This window comes from Myotis davidii, unplaced genomic scaffold (genome assembly GCF_000327345.1).
Source record: "Myotis davidii unplaced genomic scaffold, ASM32734v1 scaffold204, whole genome shotgun sequence".
Classification (NCBI taxonomy): Eukaryota; Metazoa; Chordata; class Mammalia; order Chiroptera; family Vespertilionidae; genus Myotis; species Myotis davidii.
Genome location: NW_006299715.1, coordinates 3,411,473 through 3,431,287, shown reverse-complemented (window position 1 = coordinate 3,431,287; position 19,815 = coordinate 3,411,473). Strand labels below are relative to the sequence as shown.

The 19,815-nt window shown below is 37.4% G+C and overlaps 2 protein-coding genes across 12 annotated transcripts in view; one reads left to right on the top strand and one right to left on the bottom strand.

Moving 5' to 3' along the window:
- The window catches only part of FBXL5 (F-box and leucine-rich repeat protein 5), a 34,936-nt gene extending 25,325 nt beyond the window's left edge, over positions 1–9,611 (top strand). For 2 of the 3 annotated variants that reach the window (XM_015571840.1, XM_015571839.1), the window contains exons 10-11: positions 2,600–2,748; positions 9,236–9,611. In XM_015571840.1, the coding sequence (XP_015427326.1) occupies positions 2,600–2,748; positions 9,236–9,312 (226 nt within the window). In that variant the 3' untranslated portion in view covers positions 9,313–9,611. Of the gene's footprint in view, positions 1–112; positions 833–2,599; positions 2,749–9,235 lie in introns of all 3 variants that reach the window. The other variant, XM_015571841.1, reaches the window with a different exon arrangement.
- Positions 9,612–12,569: 2,958 nt separating this feature from the next.
- Positions 12,570–19,815, bottom strand: part of CC2D2A (coiled-coil and C2 domain containing 2A) — an 81,551-nt gene continuing 74,305 nt past the window's right edge. For 6 of the 9 annotated variants that reach the window (XM_015571850.1, XM_015571851.1, XM_006775825.2 and 3 more), the window contains 5 exons: positions 18,862–18,996; positions 17,950–18,072; positions 16,702–16,760; positions 14,426–14,603; positions 12,570–12,887 (listed from right to left, as the gene is read on the bottom strand). In XM_015571850.1, coding sequence (XP_015427336.1) covers positions 12,699–12,887; positions 14,426–14,603; positions 16,702–16,760; positions 17,950–18,072; positions 18,862–18,996 — 684 coding nt within the window. In that variant the 3' untranslated portion in view covers positions 12,570–12,698. Of the gene's footprint in view, positions 12,888–14,425; positions 14,604–16,701; positions 16,761–17,949; positions 18,073–18,861; positions 18,997–19,815 lie in introns of those variants that run through there. The other 3 variants (XM_015571853.1, XM_015571856.1, XM_015571855.1) reach the window with 3 other exon arrangements.

Here is a 19,815-nt window from a genome sequence, read left to right as displayed (position 1 = left end):
TTTTTATTGATTATTACATATTCTTTAGTTTTTTATATATTTACGTAATAGTCAAATGCTTTTGAAGAATTTAACAATATCCACTAATAGTCTTATAACCTCTTAATTATAGTTGGTCTTGGCTTGGATGCTGCCAGAGTCTTCGGCATCTTGATCTGTCTGGATGTGAAAAAATCACAGATGTGGCTCTAGAGAAGATTTCTAGAGCTCTTGGAATTCTGACATCTCATCAGAATGGCCTTTTGTCTACAAGCAAAATTACTTCGACTACATGGAAAAATAAAGACATTGACATGCAGTCCACCAAACAGTATGCTTGTTTGCAAGATTTAACTAACAAGGCTATTGGAGAAGAAATAGACAATGAAAACCCCTGGACTAAGCCTGTTTCTTCTGAGAATTTCACTTCTCCTTATGTGTGGATGTTGGATGCTGAAGACCTGGCCGATATTGAAGATGCTGTTGAATGGAGACATAGAAATGTGGAAAGTCTTTGTGTAATGGAGACAGCATCCAACTTGAGTTGTTCCTCCTCTGGCTGTTACAGTAAAGATATTGTTGGACTAAGGACTAGTGTCTGTTGGCAGCAGCATTGTGCTTCTCCAGCCTTTGCATATTGTGGTCATTCATTTTGTTGTACAGGAACAGCTCTAAGAACTATGTCAGCACTCCCGGAGTCTTCTGCATTGTGTGGAAAGGCATCAAGGACTAGCTTGCTTAGGGAAAAGGACTTAATCTACTCTGGGAGTGAAAAATCTGATCAAGAGACTGGACGTGTACTTCTGTTTCTCAGTCTGTCTGGGTGTTATCAGATCACAGACCATGGTCTCAGGTAAGTAATCAGTTGCAAAGTATTAGGAAATGGACATGTTCTCATTCTCAAATGAAATAGAAATTTTGAATTCTAAGTGTCATGCCTTTTCGCTGATTTATTTATCCAAAAGAGTTAACCAAGATTTGTCTTACTTTAAAGTGTTGGAACATTGCAACTTCAGCATGAAGTTTCATGTCAGTCAGTTCAAATACTTTGTGATATATTGGAAGCACATAAAAAGTTTTATAAATACTTAGCAAATGCCTACAACACATTTTCTGTGATGTTTTAGTGGATATAAACATGAATAAGAAGAATTTTTACTTGTAACAGAGAAGAAAATATATCTACCATATTCAATCTCCTTGTTATATAGGTCTATTCTGATTTTCTTTTTTTAACTCAGTTTGCTTTTTGTGTTTTTAGGGAATTTGTCTATTTCATTCAGGTTATACAATTCGTTGGCATATAATTTTTTATGGTGCTGTTCATAATATTTTCTGTTTCTGTAAAATTGGTAGTAATGTCCCAATTCTCATTTCTGACTGATAATTTGAGCCCTCTTTCTTTTTTTCTTAGGCAATCTAGCAAAATTTTTGTCAATTTTATTGACCTTTTCAAAGAACCAATTTTTGGTCTCATTGATTTTTCTTTATTATTTTTGTACTCGAGGCCTGGTGCATAAATTCGTGCACAAGTGGGGTCCCTCAGCCTGGCCAATAATAGGGGCCGATTGGGGCCGGCCAGGGGGAGGGACGCTGGAGGTTGGCTGTGGAAGCACACTTACTACCAGCAGAATTGCTGCATTGAGCATCTGCTCCCTGGTGGTCAGTGCGCGTCATAGCAACTTGTCGTTCGTTCATTCAGTTGCTTAGGCTTTTATATATATATAAATTCTCTATTTAAGAAATTTTTTCCTGTAGTCTTTAGTATTTCTTTCCTTTACTAGCTTATGTTTGGTCTTTTTCTAATTCGTTAAGATGTTTAGTTAGGTTTAAGATCTTCATATTTAATGTTGGTGTTTACAGCCGTAAATTTTGCTCTTGGCCCTCTTTTTGCTGCATCCCAGCAGCTTTGGTTTGTTGTGTTTTTGTTTTTATTCATCTCTGTTTCGTGTGTGTGTGTGTGTGTGTGTGTGTGTGTGTGTGTGTGTGGTTTATAATTGTTATATCCTCTTGGTTTAGTGAACCTTATATCAATATATTTTTCTTTGTCTCTCGTAACCTTTTTTAAAAATTTAAGGTCTCTGTTGTTTGACAATAGCCACCTGGCTCTCTTTTGGTTACTTTTTGTATGGATTATGTTTTCTCATGCTTTTACATTTAACCTCTTTTTGTGTTTTTGCATTTAAAGTGAGGTCTCTTATAGAGAGCATATAGATGCATCATATTTTTTTAATCCAGTCTGCTAATCTCTGCATTTTAATAGAAGTGTTTGGTTTACATTTAAAATTATGTATATAATGTACCATTTGATTCCTGTTTTTTCCCTTCTCTGTATTTTTTTTATAGTTATTTTCTTAGCTGTTACCTTGGGAATGTAGTTAACAGAACTTAAAACAGCCTATTTTGACAACCAATTTAATTTCAATTATAAACAAACATTTACACAGTTCAATGTATCCCTGTCTAAGGAATGAGGTTAGTTATGCTTTATGGAAATTTTTAATTTTTCTCATTACCAAATGAAATGGTCTATTGATAGAGGCCTAATGTGCCATTGGAATGGAATACTTAAGTTTACATAGATTAACATATTGTAATTGCTGGATTGCTTCTCTTGCAGGGTTTTGACTCTGGGAGGAGGGCTGCCTTATTTGGAGCACCTAAATCTCTCTGGTTGTCTTACTGTAACTGGTGCAGGCCTGCAGGATTTGGTTTCAGCATGTCCTTCTCTAAATGATGAATACTTTTACTACTGTGACAACATTAACGGTAATGCTTTTTTATCAATGAGATAATTTTGAAGGAATTGATTTAAAAATTTTTAATAATGTGGATCTTTCTTAGGGTTTCTGTTTAGTTTTCTAGATTCTAATTCCCAAACTGTTTTATTTTCAGATTTAGTCCTTTATATTTGATAAAATTTTAAAAATCACATGTTTTCCTAAATTAGGTCCTTTAAAAGTAATTTGTTTTTACAGATATTTCAAATATCTATTCTGGCATATTTTTGAGATATGTAGTAGTTTAGTCATATAAAGTTTTGGGCACTTCTTCTAGAATGATATAGCACTCATTAACAATTTGGATGTATTGATGGCCTAGATATATTGATTTCTTAGGCATGATAGACAGTTTTCTAGTGGGACAAGTTTATAAAATGCAGTAGGAAAAGGACATTGGTAAAGTGAATTCCTCAGGGATCCATTCTCATAGTATTTTTAAGATTGATTCCTAAGTCTACTTTTAACAATCATCAGGTAAACACTTCTTAATTTTTTTTTTTTTTTGATTTTTAAGCCTATCCCTACCCTGCAGTGGGCTTGTTCCCTATGCTTTTGCAAAATACAGCCCTTTTTGAGCATTTGATGATATTCACTTGTAGAGACTAAAATTCCCAAAAGCATACAAAGCTGCTCTTCAAGTATTGGTAAACATTTCAACTTTCTGTATTTATAACTGGAAAAAATTTAGATGATTCAAATCCCCTATGCACCTGTCTTTTACATCATATACTATTGTTTGAGCCTGATTCGTCTTAAGATGATGGGAACATCAACTGAGTTTCTTTCAGGCAGAACGATGGACAGGAGCTAGGAAGGCTAGAGGAGTGGTCTCTTCTTTAATTACATACCAGTAGGTAGAGAAGTTCGTAAATCTGCTATTTTCCTTAAAATATATATGAAGAGACAGGAGATAGCAGCTCTCTTATTTCTGGAATCACATTGGTGATGCAGGAGATGACCTTTCATGTCTTGAAATAGCAACACTAAGTTGGAGCATTTCTTAACTCTTTGTTGCCATTGGTGTATAATCAAAGAATGGTGAGAATTTTAGTTGCAACCTGCCAAGTGTACAAAAACAAAGCATGATTGCTAAAGTGAAAGACTTGCCTCTTGTATGGATGCAGTGAGTTTGAGAAGGGAGATATTTTTTAAATGTACAGTTATGTTATTGTAGGTACAGTATTATGCTTCCTAAAGTACATAGTATACTGTGAAATATAATAAAAACAATTATTTTTATAAGAAAAGCATATGTATGTTGCACTTGAATTGTCCATAATGATTTCAGCATAGGTTATGCTTGTGGGAATAATCACAACCTAATTTATTATATTTATTTTGGGGTATGTAGAAGTTATGGGGTGGGGTAGATTGGTCTCGGTTCATTTTTATGATCTGCCTACTTGTTTCTTGTGTGTAATTTTATAAACTTTTTGAAATAATTTACATGATGGGATAAAATATTTAAAATCTTTTGCACTTTTTTAGGATGTTAAAATTCCTTTAATCTCAACTGGGTTTGAATATATACATTTTAAAGTGTTCTGAAGGAGCTGCTACATTTCTTTGTTGAATTTTAGATTTTCTTTTTTTTTGATAAGTGGTAATTTTCAATAAATGAAATTTAATGAAGACATCTGACTTTGAAAGATGTGGAAGGAAATTAACAGTGCTTATATAATCTAATATTAAGTATCTTTTTGCAGCTTCTTAAAAGGAGCATGATGTGAGGAAATTGAAACTTTTTAAAGATAATAGGGTGACTTGTCATGTTAACTTGTATTCCAGAATTCCAGCCAGCTGCTCTGATGTAATCTTTTTCTTAAAAATTAGACATGGACAGCCTAGAAAGTGTTAGAATAAAGTTACATTGCATCCAGTATTGCAGGATGACACAATGGTCCAGTATCTTTCACTATAGCCCAACTTGTACAGTAAATAGTTAGTGACTGCTTAGGGAGCCCCTTTTTATTATTATTTTTATAATTTTTCAAAGTAGCTAATATGCTTATACATGATCTTAGAACAATAAGGAGCATACTTAGATGACAAATGTTTTAAATATTTGAGAGCAACATTTAATTATTTTTTTTGTCAAAAGAAAGTTTACATAAATACCATGTTACTAAGTAAAAGAAGTAAATACTAATAAATGATATTCATTATCTAAATAACAAGTGATGCATAAGACAGAACAATCTGTTTCAGAAACACAGGCAGAGATTTTGCAGAGGGTAATTTAGTAATCAAATATTTATTTATTTTTTAAAATACATTTTATTGATTTTTTTATAGAGAGGGAGAGGGATAGAGAGTTAGAAACATTGATGAGAGAGAAATATTGATCAGCTGCCTCCCACACACTCCCCACTGAGGATGTGCCCGCAACCAAGGTACATGCCCTTGACCGGAATCGAACCTGGAACCCTTCAATCCGCAGGCCAACGCTCTATCCACTGAGCCAAACCAGTCAGGGCTAGTAATCAAATATTTAAACAATACCTACTGGGAGACAGACACTGTACTAAACATTGCTATAAAATGCCATTTTTTATTCTTCTGAATGATTCTTCATAACATTAAATTTATTTGATTGATGAAGTTAAGATTTAAATATAAAAGAAGGCTTCTTAGCCATAATATTTAAAAGATGTCATTTAAGAAGTGTTAAATGGAATTGCATAGTTTTAGAACTCTGAACAATGACAGTAAATAAACTTTTTATACTGGTTTGCATTTCAATATATGTGTAATTTATGAATTAAGATAGATTAGATTATAGTTTTGGAGATGACAGTCTCAGATGATTTGCTCTTATGTTTCTAATTTAAGTTAAAGAGGAATTAAAGGTAAGTGAAGGTAAGTGCAGATATACAGTATAAGTAAGATATTTAATATCAAGGAAAAACAAATCATTCAATAAAAAGTTTGGGTAAATAACTGCAGATAACATAACATATCTTAGTCATATTTTTTTCCAATGCTGCTGCACTTTTTCTGTTGTCCATTTATTCCTTTTCTGAACTGTCCTTCTGTGATGTTTAAAGGTCTTACGGCTAACATTGCTTACTATTTCCAGGCTTTGGAAATTGTTACTCTCCCATTTTCCTCCAATATGAGACTAATCCAAGTTAAAGATGGTGGTTGTCTTCACTTATTTTGGCCCTAGGCCATCAACAATGTACAGTCTCTTCATGGATGGCATTGCTTTGATGGATTGTTAGGACCAGACACCTGCTCTGTCATTGACCTTATGATGGGATTGCTGTTACTGTTACAGTTATTGTTTACATACCCATATGCTTCCTACCTTCACATTGAAAACACTGACATATTAATTCCCTCTATTTACTCTAGTATTCACTTAGAATCCCATTGAAACACCGATATTCTAGTGAAAGTATTTGAGGGAGGGGCACATTTCACACCAGTGTGAGTGAGAACTTTGTTTTGTGATGAATAAGGAGAAGTTGACAATAGGATTGAATTACTGTCTAGCTAATTTTTTCTTTCACTACTATCCCTATTACCAATCCCGTAGCCTTTGAGAGCAAAGAGTGACCCAGCATGGAGACTGAGGATGCTGGGCCCCTCTGTCTTTTGGGGTGGATGGTAAAAACCTGTGTGGTTTTTGGAAAGATAGGGATCTTTAGAATAGCTTCCTCAGTCCAATTAGCTCCTTTGAAGGCTCCCCTTTATTTCTCCCTTGAAAACCAGTAGCAGACCTCACTTTTCATTGCTTTCAGTCATTGTTTATGATGTTTTTTCTAGGCCACTGTTGAATTCACTATAAAGGCATTGTGGTGAAGTATTTTAGGAAGAATTTTAGTTTGGAGAATTATACGAAGTTTCCATGTTTCTTTCTTATTTCTCCTTTTTTAGAAATTTGGAATAGAATTACATACTGAGAAAATGATAATCAGATATGTTTTTGCAAAACCCATCAGTTCAAGCATTTCATCACAGGTACTAAGTGTCAGAGCAGGACGATGGATTGGATCTTTTTTTTTTTTTAATATGTTTTTATTGATTTCAGAGAGAGGGGAGAGAAACATCAATGAGAGAGAAACTTCAATTGGTTGTCTCCACCCCTCTTGCAGGTATCCAGGCTGCAACCCAGGCATGTGCCCTAACCAGGGATTGGGTCTTGAAGAAAGGCACTGGGTGATTGGTAGGCAGGGAAGTAACCAGAGGAGGGTGAGGAGGGTAGTGAGGCAAGACAAGAAGGGGTGGCATGGAGGGTTGGGTGGTGTTGAAAATAGAGAAGCTGAAAACCTATCAGCTTCTGGAAAACCAGGTCAAAGATTGACAGTGGGAGAAGGATTTCAAACTATAGGATTCCTTATCTGAGCATTTCTAATACCTGGTAATATGTACTAAGAAATTTGATTTTGGTTAAGATGACTAACCTTATGTCTTATTTTAAGGGAAGCTAATCCTAACAAAAATGCTACTTTGTGAATTTTAAATATTTGACACATTCAGCTTCTCATTTTAAAAATAGAACAGATTTTAATTTTGGTTAAATGAAAATGGGCTTGTGGTAATTCAGTTTTATATTTGAAATAATTTTAGATTTTAAGAAATTTTAGATTTAGAAAAATTTAAACCTATGAATATGGACTAATATAATGAGCATTTGTGTATCACTGACTTCAACAATTATAAAACTATGCCCAATACCTTTCATATACAATGGTATATTTTTATACCTGCTCCCCATGCCCCATATCCATTCTTTTTTTTTTAAATATATTTTATTGATTTTTTACAGAGAGGAAGGGAGAGAGATAGATAGTTAGAAACATCGATGAGAGAGAAACATCAATCAGCTGCCTCCTGCACACCCCCCACTGGAGATGTGCCCGCAACCAAAGTACATGCCCCTGACTGGAATCGAACCTGGGACCTTTTAGTCCGCAGGCCGACCCTCTATCCACTGAGCCAAACCGGTTGCGGCGCACCACATCCATTCTAAAGTTAAACATAAGTGAAAGTAAATGAAATGATAAACCGTTGAAGTTCCACATGTTTGTAAAGTTCATTACTTGTTTTTTTTTACTTAAAGATACTAGTACATTATCATTTCAATAGTGAAATACATGAACATTACTGGTATGCTTCATTGATTGTATATCCTAAGAAATTTGCCCTTTGTATTTTGTATATGCCATTTCAGGGATACAAGGAAAAGTTAAATTCTGGGAAATAAGTGTGTGCTGCTTGTCCAGTTGCAAGTACCGTAGTTATTTTCTTAGGTTGGTATTAGCATACTGGCCATTCACAATAGGTTGCCCTTTTAAAAAACAAAACAAAACTAATTTAAAATATGTTTCTGGTTAAGCTAGTTGTCAATCCAGAGTACTGAAATATTTCAATTATACCCCTTTACATTTCATGTACTTTTCCTATGATCCTTACATAGCACAATTGCAAATATTTTTGGTTCTGATTGATGATTAAAGAACTGATAACTACTCTTTATTTGTTCATAGTGCAGATATACTGAAAGGCTTCAATATAATTAAGACATGCTTTTCCACATTTTTCTGCCTTTATGAAACTGATTCATTCAAATTAACATTTGAATATGTGCCATGATACCTCTTTTTTATATTTCCTAATTCACAGCTATGTTTCCTAATGGTCTTTTTATCTAGTGTCTGGATAGCATAATGTGACTGTGATAAAATGTCAGCTATACCACAAGTGTTTTACTGTTCTTTATAATTGAATCACATTTTTTATGTGTTAATATGTTTATTTAGTTAACCACTCATTATGTACTTAATTCTGGAAGATAATTTCACTTAACCCAATCATATGATTTATTTTGGCTGCAGATGTTAGATAAAAATATGACAAATATGTTAAGCCTATGTTTACACAGTTTTTAAAATTTTTGAATATAATCTTATATAATAAAGAGCTAATATGCTAATTAGACCAAACAGCAGAACGACTATCTGGATGACCTTCCGGCCCAGGCAGCTGCGGCTGCGAGGGCGAGCCCCTTGCACAAATTTTGTACATTGGGCCTCTAGTGTTTATTATAATTGTTTAATATTAGATTCTTTAGCTGATCTGTTACAGATAAGGCTGTGTTTGCCTTTATTATATTTCCTGGAAGGATGTTCAGAGTATAAGAAAGCTGTTAAGCTAGCCTGTCATCCTTGTCTGTGGATTACTCTTTTTCTTCTTAGATTTTTATTTTGTAAGAATATTGACAAAATATTATTTTTCTTCATTCCTTTAGCTTTTGAACCATGAAGGATACATTAATTAAAGTCAAACTATTGGCAATGTTTATGTCAGAATAAATTTTTATACACCTATTGTGAGATTTTACTTGTTATAAATGCATTGCTTGCTGGTAAAAAAAAAAAATGTTTTAAGCCTTCTCATAAAAGCTAGATTATTTTTATGTGATCCCTAAGAAATTCCTCCTTTCACACTTTTCTGTTTTTATACAGGTCCTCATGCTGATACCGCCAGCGGATGCCAGAATTTGCAGTGTGGTTTTCGAGCCTGCTGCCGCTCTGGCGAATGACCCTTGACTTCTGACCTTTGTCTACTTCATTTAGCTGAGCAGGCTTCCTTTCATGCACTTTACTTGTAGCACATTTCTTGTGTTAACCATCCTTTTTGAGTGTGACTTGTTTTGGCCTCATCCTTACAGCCTCAGAAATCTTAAAATTCACCAGTGAATTGTACAGTGTTGTTTCTCTTGCAAATCATATTTTTGTTTTAGAAAGGGATTAGGTCTTTTCATGAGGATGAGAACAGTTTTATCAGATTTCTTTTAAATTGAATGCTTGGAAAATAATGTCACTAATGCCTTGCCATTCAAAGTAAGAACCCCAGTGTCCACCACTGTTCCTAAATTGTCAAATTTGGGAGGGATTTTTAAAAATTCTACAATCATTTGAAGAAATGTATAAATAAAATCTACTTTGAGGACTTTACCAAGTGTCTTTTGTGTTTTGATTTCATTATAAACCTCAGTGCAGGTTTACTTGAAGGTAAAATAGGACTAAATATTTTAGCTCCCATGAAATCCTGACCTTGATAAGCAGTTTTAGACAGATACCTAATTTTGTTGAGCTGAATCGGTGTTTTTATTTTTAATTAATTATGCAGTAGTCAAAATTTGAATTGCTATGTGAAAAGGTAACGGGAGTGGAGACCTGCAATTCAGAAAGGTGCATGCGGAGTCAGTTTTATATATCTAATGCTATATGAAATTCTATGTCAAGAAGAGAAGAGTAGGCGGCGTGCCATCAAAATACGTGCAAAGCTATGAAAGAGGAAATAGTCTTGCAGTCCTGTTTGTGGTCCCAGGTATTGTTTTATTGGGGGATAGGAGGTGTAGGAGAGAAACAAACTGTAGGAAGACAGGTTTCAGTTCAGGCTAAGAGAAAACTTTATCTTAGATAATGTTTTCTAAAGATGAAAGAAGAAGCATTTGATGGGCATATAAATAAGGAGAATTTACACATGCTTGTAAATTTCACTAACATTTGAATTAAATACCCGAGGGAAGATCAGCTCTAAAGGGTGGATATCTAATGACTCTCCGAAATTTTACCTTTCTTTCTTTAAGAGGTTTCCCATTTTGATTCCATTCCTGTTAACAATTGCAAAATAAACGATGGACCCACCTCTAGTTACGTGCTGGGCAGCTTGGTGTAAAGTGACATCTTTCCTTTTGAGTTTGTGGCTCTTAAACTTAAGTGGTTATGTGGTACTGCTTACGCCTTGCTTTGTCCTTTAGTCTGGCCTAAGCTGCCTCTTGATTCCCTTAGAGGACTTGAAACCTGAGCTTACTGAACAGTTACAGGCTCCGAAGTGTCATTTTGTAAGGTTGACTTTTATAGTTACTATGTTTTTATTTCTCTAAATGTTTAATAAAATTTATTTGAATAGTCGACATCAGGGACTATTTCAAGAAAACAGACTACAAGAATTTTTCTTCGGTAAGTGCCATCCAACCCTGGACTTATCTGTAGTTATGTGAACTGCATGGTAAAATTACTCATCTATAACCATGCCCTGGGTCACCAAGGTAGCACTAAAGTTTCTCTCCCATATAAGCAGAAGACAGTATACTATTTTTTGGGGCGGGTGGAGGGGGGGTTGGGGGGAGAGAATTATGAGAAATAGTTAAAATCATGATTAAGTGGTGTTGCAGGACTTGGCTCTAATTGTTATCCTTTTAAATAATTTGAGCAGCTAATTTCCCCAGGGCTTCCAGGTAATTGAGGTACCTCCCTTTTGCTTTGGCCTATGCTGCTTGATGTTAGCAAACCATTCAGTAGGACTTGGCAAGCTTGAACTGAACTGACTTCAAGTCAGCACTGGTCATGTGGGAATTGTTTTTCTACTGTCCACCTTCCATCCAATTGCATGGGGAGATGGCAGTCTGCATTTAATTTTTACACATTGTCGCTGTTGCATAATTAACTTAAGGGGATGGTTAATAATGATACACTATATACACTTGGTTTAAATTTATCTTGGGTTTTATGAATGATTTCATGAACTAGTGAAACTTCATTCTTAGAATACAATGGAAAGTACCTTGTGGTTTCTGACAAACATCAGGCTCAGTGCTGGGCAGTGCCCTAAGGACAGTTGACCCTTGAGCATCTTGGCTTTCAACTGCAGGGGTCTACTTATACATGGATTGTTTTCAATAAATTCCTCTACTATTTTTGATCCCCATTTGAGAATCTATGGATGCCAATTGTGCATTGATGTACCCCATTTTGTATAGGGGACTTGAGCATTTGGACTTACGTATTTGTGGGGTAGTCCTCAAACCAATCCCCCAGGAATACCGAGAGACAACTAAGGTTTTTGGAAGTCAAGGGTTTTCTTACTCAGCTGTGAACACTCAGCACTACCAACAGGCAGTAAGAGAAGATATATTGTCTATTAATGAGGACTTTTCTTAGCAATGAAAAACAATTAGGATAAAATCATACCCTTTTAAGAAATCATTGCAAGTCTTAATTTTTAAAACTACTTCCCTTTTGTTAAATATTTAAAAATATTCCCCTTTCTCCCATAAGATACTATATTACTTTAACCACTGGGTGTATGTGTGTGTGTGTGTATGTGCATGTGTCTAGTTGCTCAGTATTTCTGTAGGGTATGGTCTTACAACGTTTTCAGCGTTAAAAATAATATATTGCAATGTTGTTCCTCCTTCCATCAGAAAAGTTGTGTTGTTTTACTGGGTCTTAAAAGTATGATTGATAGTCTGTTGGACAGGCAAAGAAGGGCAATAGGAGGTGAGCAAGCACAAAAGCATGGTGGTCTGAAGCTCACAGTGTAAGGAGGGACTGATATGTGCCATGCCAGCATGGCCAAGGGTGAACCTGAGGAGGGGTGGTGAAGGATTAAAGAAGACAGACAAAGAGAATATAGCTGGGGCTTGGCAGATCTCCCATGCCTGGATGAGGACACAGAAAAGATCCAGCTGGCGGGCTGAGGCTTTATTTTATAGTCAGAGATAAACAAGGTCAACATAGTTATAATGTTCTTGTGAGTTTCACTTATTTTGGCAGTACTTGCTGTATCTCCCACAGCCCATTAGCTACCTAGGAAGGATCTAGGGAGTGCTATAAGGTCAAGCTTAATTATGCTAGGAGAGCTCTTCCCTCTAAACTGGGACTTGTTTGTGGCTCTGCCACAGGTCAATCCGAGGTTTAACTCTATAGCCACGCCCTACAGTGATAGTTACTGAATTTAGAGTCAAAGTGGCAGAGACAAGGCTGACTAATGAATAACACTTTTTGGGGGTACAGTTTAAAATTTTTATTTCATTTGCAAATTATATTTTCTTCTGATGTGATTGAACAATATCAGTTAAAAATATTCTCATATCCTAATTACAGTTTTACATGATATAAAAAGTATACAATTAAAAAATTACCTGTTACGTATAAGGGAGGCAACATAGATCCAAACAGACAAAACATTTTTGGGATATGGGTGGATATATACAGCTAAAGCAAATTCAACATTCGGAACATCAATATTATGCACTCCAGTGCTATACACAGCTTCAATTAAAGGCTTCAGTTCAGAATAGGGCATGTGAAGGGGAAATCCGGAGAACTGAAGGGAAAAAACAGGTTTGTACACATTAGTGAAGTTTAAAGATTTTATTTTTTCCCTCTTAATATGCAATTCTTAATATTCTTAATAAGAAGTCTTCCACTGGATCACAAAGTCATTTATTTCTGTCTTTCTGCTCAGCTATATATTAGCAACAGAGAAAACGGAGTGGGGCTAAATGTCTTTTTTGTTGTGAGTTGCTAGCATGTTGACTTGGTATATAAGACACCTATTGGTCACCCCCTGCTGTTCCCTTCCCTCTTCCTGATAGCCCCTCGTTTGCCCGGTAACCCATGCAATTCCAGGGGCCCAGGTTAAGCTAATCATTGCATTCCATCCCCCTGGCTACAGTGATTCTCTGAGGGGTCGATCAGTGACGCTCCACGTGAGTTTTAGGAAACTTGCTAGGAATACTGGCCCTCAGACGCACTCTCCTGCTTTGTCAGTATGTGTGCATGTTGTCAATAGGTGTGAGCCCTGTCTGAAACTTTCCAACCAAGTGCTTCCATGAGAAAAGCCAGCTTGAGGATGATGCCATCACAGGGAGGAGGACTCTTCTACTAAAATAAACCAATAACTTATTTTTATTGCCCAATGATGCTTGAAGTAAGTTTTCTGTTACTTGAGAACATCTGGCTGAAAACCTGGCCTTCAAAGTTAAAGGATATGTTTAAGTCAGTGACTAGAATTAAACGTCTAGCTTCACTCTGTGTGTCCAGCAAGGCATACTGCCTCCATTTGAGACTGCACTACCAACAGGCAGTAGAGAAGATATATTGTCTATTAATGAGGACTTTCCTTAGCAATGAAAAACAATTAGGATAAAATCATACCGTTTTAAGAAACCTGATTGAGAGTGGTTGGTTTCACCTTTAATGCATAGTTGAGTCTAACATGAACTAGCCAGATGATTTCATTTTATTTTACTGGCAATGTATTTTATAAGTTATTTTTTATAGGATCATCTTATAAAATGTTATTTTTTATTTGAAAAGTATTCTGCTACTTAATGATAGGTTACTGAGATTTGAACTGTTAATGATATTTTTTAGTCTGTGCTATTTCATATACTTTGTAGAGCAATGTAGGATTTTTTTCTTTTTACTTTTCAATTCTAGTCTACATTGAATACCATTCTGTACCAGCTCCAGATGCACAGTAAAGTGGTCAGAAAATGCACCCCACAGTGGTCCCCTCACGGCCCCAAGCACCCACCTGGCCATGCCCATTTATCTCTACCTATGAACCAGGAGGTCACTGTTTGATTCCAGGCCAGGGCACACGCCCTGGTTGCAGTTGTGGTCCCAGTAGGGGGCATGCTGGAGGCAGCTATCAATGATTCTCATTATTAATGTTTGTATCTCTCTCTCCCTCTCCCTTCCTCCCTGAAGTTAAAAAAGAAAAAAAAAGTCCCACAGCTGTTTGTCCACTCATCTGATGGGCCATTGTAGGAATTTTGATGACAAAACCCTGTTAAGGAGCAATTTCCCATTTGAACCCGGGGAATCCACAGGCTCAGTTGAGAACTGTGTGCTTACCCTGTAGTCCCCCAGCTGTCTCAGCAGCTCCGCTCTGTGGTCCTCTTCTACTTCCTCCCCTCGGCTGCTTTCCAACAGAGGCAGGAAGTGGCGCAGTGTGGAGGTGCAGTACCTGTTCCACCGCGTCAGGTGCCGTGGCCTCCAGTCCATGACTTTTTCTTTTAGTATTTTTTCAATTCTGTTTATAAAACATAAACTTCATTTTTGGGGGGGCTGATTAGACTTTTCCCTTTTAGACAAAAATCCAGTTTGCACGCAGTGGGGATTCAGGTGATTACATAATCACATTTTTGTAGGTGGAGTTGTTCTTCGCTAGGAGTAGTTGGTGCCTAATAGGGGCTAATCCCTGAGGATTCAGAAATTAAAACGAGTGATCCTTGCCCTTACGGGTCGTATATGGTTGGGTTAGGGAGTAGACTTTGGGATGATATTCTAAGGGTCATAACAGATGCTTGAGCCGGAACACAAAAAAGGGAGCACTGAATAAGGGGGACAGCTAAATTCAGTACAGTCAGCAGATTTTTCATGCAGTGTTCTATCACTTCGTTCATTGGTAACGTATGTACAAACAACTTAGACCTAGGCATAAGGGGTGGGGTTTATGCTGAGAGCTTCAAGTAGGCTGTGTATGCCCCATATTGATTGCTTCCCAGTGCCTTCTAGTCATGAGGTTTATTTTTCTAAATTGCCTTAAAACTGCCTTTAAAATACCCATCATCATTGCAACTTAAGTTTTGATATCCTTTTTATAGTTAACTAGAGGCCCGGTGCATGAAATTTGTGCATGGGGTGAGGTCCCTTCAGCCCGACCTGCACCCTCTCCAATCCGGGACCCCTCGGGGGATGTCTGGATGACCAGCAATTGGACAACCCTCTTGCAATCTGGGATCACTGGCCCCGAACTGCTCACCTGCCTGCCTGCCTGATCGCCCCTAACCTCTCTGCCTGACTGCCTGGCTGCCCCTAACTGCCCTCCCCTGCTGGCCTGATCGCCCCTAACCATCTCTGCCCCAGGCCCCGCCACCATGGCTTTGTCCAGAAGGATGTCCAGATGGATGTCTGGGCTAATTAGTATATTACCCTTTTATTAGTATAGATGGATGGATATTGGGTTCAAAGGATGTGAAGCTTAAACACAGAATGAAAGAAAATAGCTACCACTTGTTAATCCCTTATTCACTAGATACTGTGCTAGTGTGTTTTATACATTTTTATGTACTCCTAACAATAACCCTATGAGGGAGGGCAATACTGTCACAATTTTACCTATGAGGGATCAGTGAGATAGGACAAAGGAGGATGATGGCAGGGGAGCTGGGATTTGAGTTGAGGCCTCGCCAGTTCTAAAGTCCCTTGTGCTCCCCTAACCAGACACAGGTGTGAGGACCCCGCCGGCTTCCTGCTGCTCAGAGCTCTGGGATCCCTTTCTATTTTGGCACAAAACACAACCTCTGTGTTGGGTTTTAAGATGGTCTGAGCAAGAACTGCCCTGCACTTCTCATCAGTCCTGCAGAAACAGATGGTGGGAGGCTACTCTGCAGTACCCTGAAGCTATTAGAAGAGATAAGGAACTTCTTGGCACTTAGCTGTTCTATGTGGGGATCCCAGACAAGACTTTATCTAAATTTGAACTTGAGAGTGAATTGGTGTTTTCTAGTAGTAGTACCTGAAACCAGGCCACGTTTAGTCTTGAGTGATTTGACATGCTGCTGCTCAGAGCTTTATACATAGAAAGGTCACACAGGCTTTGAAGTCAGAACATCTGGCAGATCTCTAGCCTCCCCGAACACTTTAACAGCATGTGGACCTCTCTGAGCCTCAGTTTCCACATTTGTGAAACTGAGAGAGTATGTTCTATTTTGCATGATTATAAGGATTATAGGGACTCAAATAGGTTCTTACAGGCCATGATTTAGGTTTATAAACTGGTTGAAGTTTAGTAAGCCACTAATTGGACAAAAGAGGCATGTAACTGGGGATTATGATCTGTCTGAACAAGACCCATAACGACATGATGTTGAACTCTAATCTGAGGCTGAATTTTGGAGGACTGCCTAGCGTCCCGGAGTTCACTTCTGTTTGTCCCACACCATGCTGATGCTAAAGCCTCCTTTTGAGCCAGGGGATTTAGAGATCACATCTGTACTTGGGGTCTATAAACAGGGATTACAGTGTAATTGCCCAAATTATTTCACATGGCCCCAGGCTGAGAATCGTCTAGTTTGGGATTACATGCCGAGGGACAGAGTGCATGTGTATGTACGGCACTACCTGACCTGTCCTGTAGCTCGGCTGCGGCCGCCTTGTCTGTGCGCTGGTAAACAAGCTCTTCCGGCTGTAAAAGATGAAGTTGAGAAATTCTAGAAATCTTGTACACCTAATTTGAATACTCCACATCCTTTTCTAACTCCTTTTTTTTAAATTATGAAATCTTAGACAATCAGAGCATAACCGATGCCAATGTATGCATGGCCCATCTTAAGTAAAGCATCCCCAATAAATGATCGTTCATCCTCAGTTTCTTTTCTTCCTCATCACAGAAGTAACCATGACTTGAAATTTGTTTTCTAACACTTTCATTCCACATACTTAAAGTACCTACTGTGTGTCAGGCACTTTTGTAGGTGATGGGCATATATCTGTGAATAAACATTTCTGTCCCCACGATCTTTATATAGTAGAGATAGGCAAGTTAATAAAATGTGTGCATGATTTTACTACAGACATACAGATTCCTAAATTAGATATTGTATTGTTTTGCATGGCTGTTAAACTATGTGATAATTTTATGCTGTGAGTATGCAACTTGCTTCTTCTCTCTTGACATAATATTTAGTAATAATAGCAAACACACATTTTTAGAATGCTCACTAAAATTAATATTGATTCATTTGTGTAACAATGATAAACTATTCCATTGTGTACCATAATTTATCCTTATGCTGTTCCAATTCTTAGGCTATTACAAACATTGTTTCTATCAAAAGTCTTGTGTATGTCACTTGGTACACATGGGAGAATTTCTCAAGGCAGGGTTTATTAAATCTTTTTTAAAGGTTTGATCACAGTAAAAAATACATTTGATGTTATATACCCAGTATACACATACATACCTAGCTCTCAAACAAAAGTGGTGGTAAATAATTCCCATGCTTACTACTTGCAATCTATTACCAGGACCCTTCTTTATTAACTTTGTGAATGGATCATGCTATGAAATCAACTTAGTGCATTGACAACAGAATATTAAAAATTACATAGAATAACTTTTGTGATACTCTCTTATGTCACGGGACTCCTTACATCAAAATGTTTTCTTTTACATAAGTGTATACTGGTTCATGACATGATGGTATATATCTTATGTTGAGTTGGGCTCAACTAAGTTTGTAAAACAAATATTATTTTGAAAAAAATATCTAGGAGTCGAATTAAGGGTCAAAAAGTATCTGGCTACCCAGTATAGTGACTTCAAATTTTTCACTTTCTTTGTCTACATTTGATTGTTATTAAAAGAATTATACCTGAACACTGGAAAGGCCAGGGTATGGAAGACTTCTTGAAAAGAAAGATTTCCATAGCTTGGGCTTGGTGACATCAAAATTTACCCTTAGTGGGGAATCATACCGCTGAATATTAAACCAAATCTAAAAAAGACAAGATCACCATTAATACATGCACACATACACGCACACGCACACAATATATGTGTGCATGTATGTACAGAGAGGCAGATTCCTGCTTTATACAGTACCCTCCAAAATTAAATGGCTCTCAAACTGGGTGCAGCAAGAATCACCTGATAGTACCTGGAAATCTCTCTTAAAAAAAGAAAGAAACTCAATTTTCTCAGATGATAAACCAAAGCACTAAGAGTTAGGCATTGTGAATTCTGTTTTGGAAGAATAAACAGAAAAGAGCTGGGACACAAACCTGGCTCTTCTGAATCGAATCCTATATTACTTCTTTAACATTCTGCTTCTTTGCAGGTCAGGTGACTAATTCAACCAAAGCTTTTATTTAAGACAGTTGTGTAACTGTGCTTGACACTACATTTCTTTAAATGGTATATATGTAGTCCTGGCTGGTTGGTTCAATTAGTTGTAGCAACATCCTGTACACTGAAAGGTTATGGGTTCGATTCCCAATTGGAGTACATATGGGAGGCAACTGATCGATGTCTCTCTCTCTCTCTCTCTCTCTCTCTCTCTCTCTCTCTCTCTCTCTTTCTCTCTCTCTCTCTGTCTCTCTCTCCCTCTCTCCCACACACTCCCTCTCTCTCTAAAATCAATAAACATCCTCAGATGAGGATTAAAAAAAAGGTAAATGTGTATGTTTATATAAATTTGTATACATAATATTTAAGTAAGTAGGTCAATTAAAAAAATAAAGCAATAGTCAGCCAACTGTGTTTAAGAAGAGATGTTAATACTTACATTATCAGGACCTATTAAACAGCCCACACTTTTTAGGGGACAGAATGTATCAAATTGTCCATAAAAATGTCCACTGCAGGGGTTCCATATTAAGTAGTGGCTTTGCTCCCGAGTTAGCACATAGGCAGTTGGGCCCTAAAGGAAAACAGCCGTTAAAAGAGTGCACTAATTATGCAATTAAGGTCGAGAGTACTTCCTACAAATAATTTATTATATCTAAAATCCATGGCTAATGGTAAAAATTAGTTTGAAGTTCTAGGTTTCAATGTATTTAAGAAATAAGATGGATGCATATTTTTGCAAAATTCTTGCATCTGTTACTAGTGCAATGTTGTGAACAAATAGAGTATTAGTCATGTTGCTCAACCAGTATAGCTTCAGATTGGCTGAATAACCAGTATTCATGGAAATAAGCACTCACGGCATTTTCCTTTTAGTCAGTAAGATTGCCTTTCAAGTATTTAGGAGGCTGATCATTGTGAATATTACTTCTCTTTCTAATACATTAAGTAACATCAGACACACATTTATAATTATACTAGAGGCCCGGTGCACAAAAATTTGTGCACTCGGGGGAAGGGGGGGTCCCTCAGACCGGCTTGTGCCCTCTTGCAGTCTGGGACCCCTCTGGAGATAACGACCTGCTGGCTTAGGCCTGCTTCCGGGTGGCAGAGGGCAGGCCCAATCCCTAGGTGCAGCCCCTGGTCGGGCTCAGAGCAGGACCGATTGGGGAGTAGGGGCGCCGCCCCCTGTCATACACAGAGCAGGGCAATTGGGAGGTTGTGATTCCACCCTCAGTCACACTCAGGGTAGGGCGGATTGGGGGGTTGGGGCACCATCCCCTGTCACACTCAAGGCAGGGGCGATGGGGAGGGTGTGGTGCCACCCCCTGTCATGCACAGCGCAGGGCCAATCAGGGGTTTGGGGCATTTCCCCCATCACTCACAGAGCAGG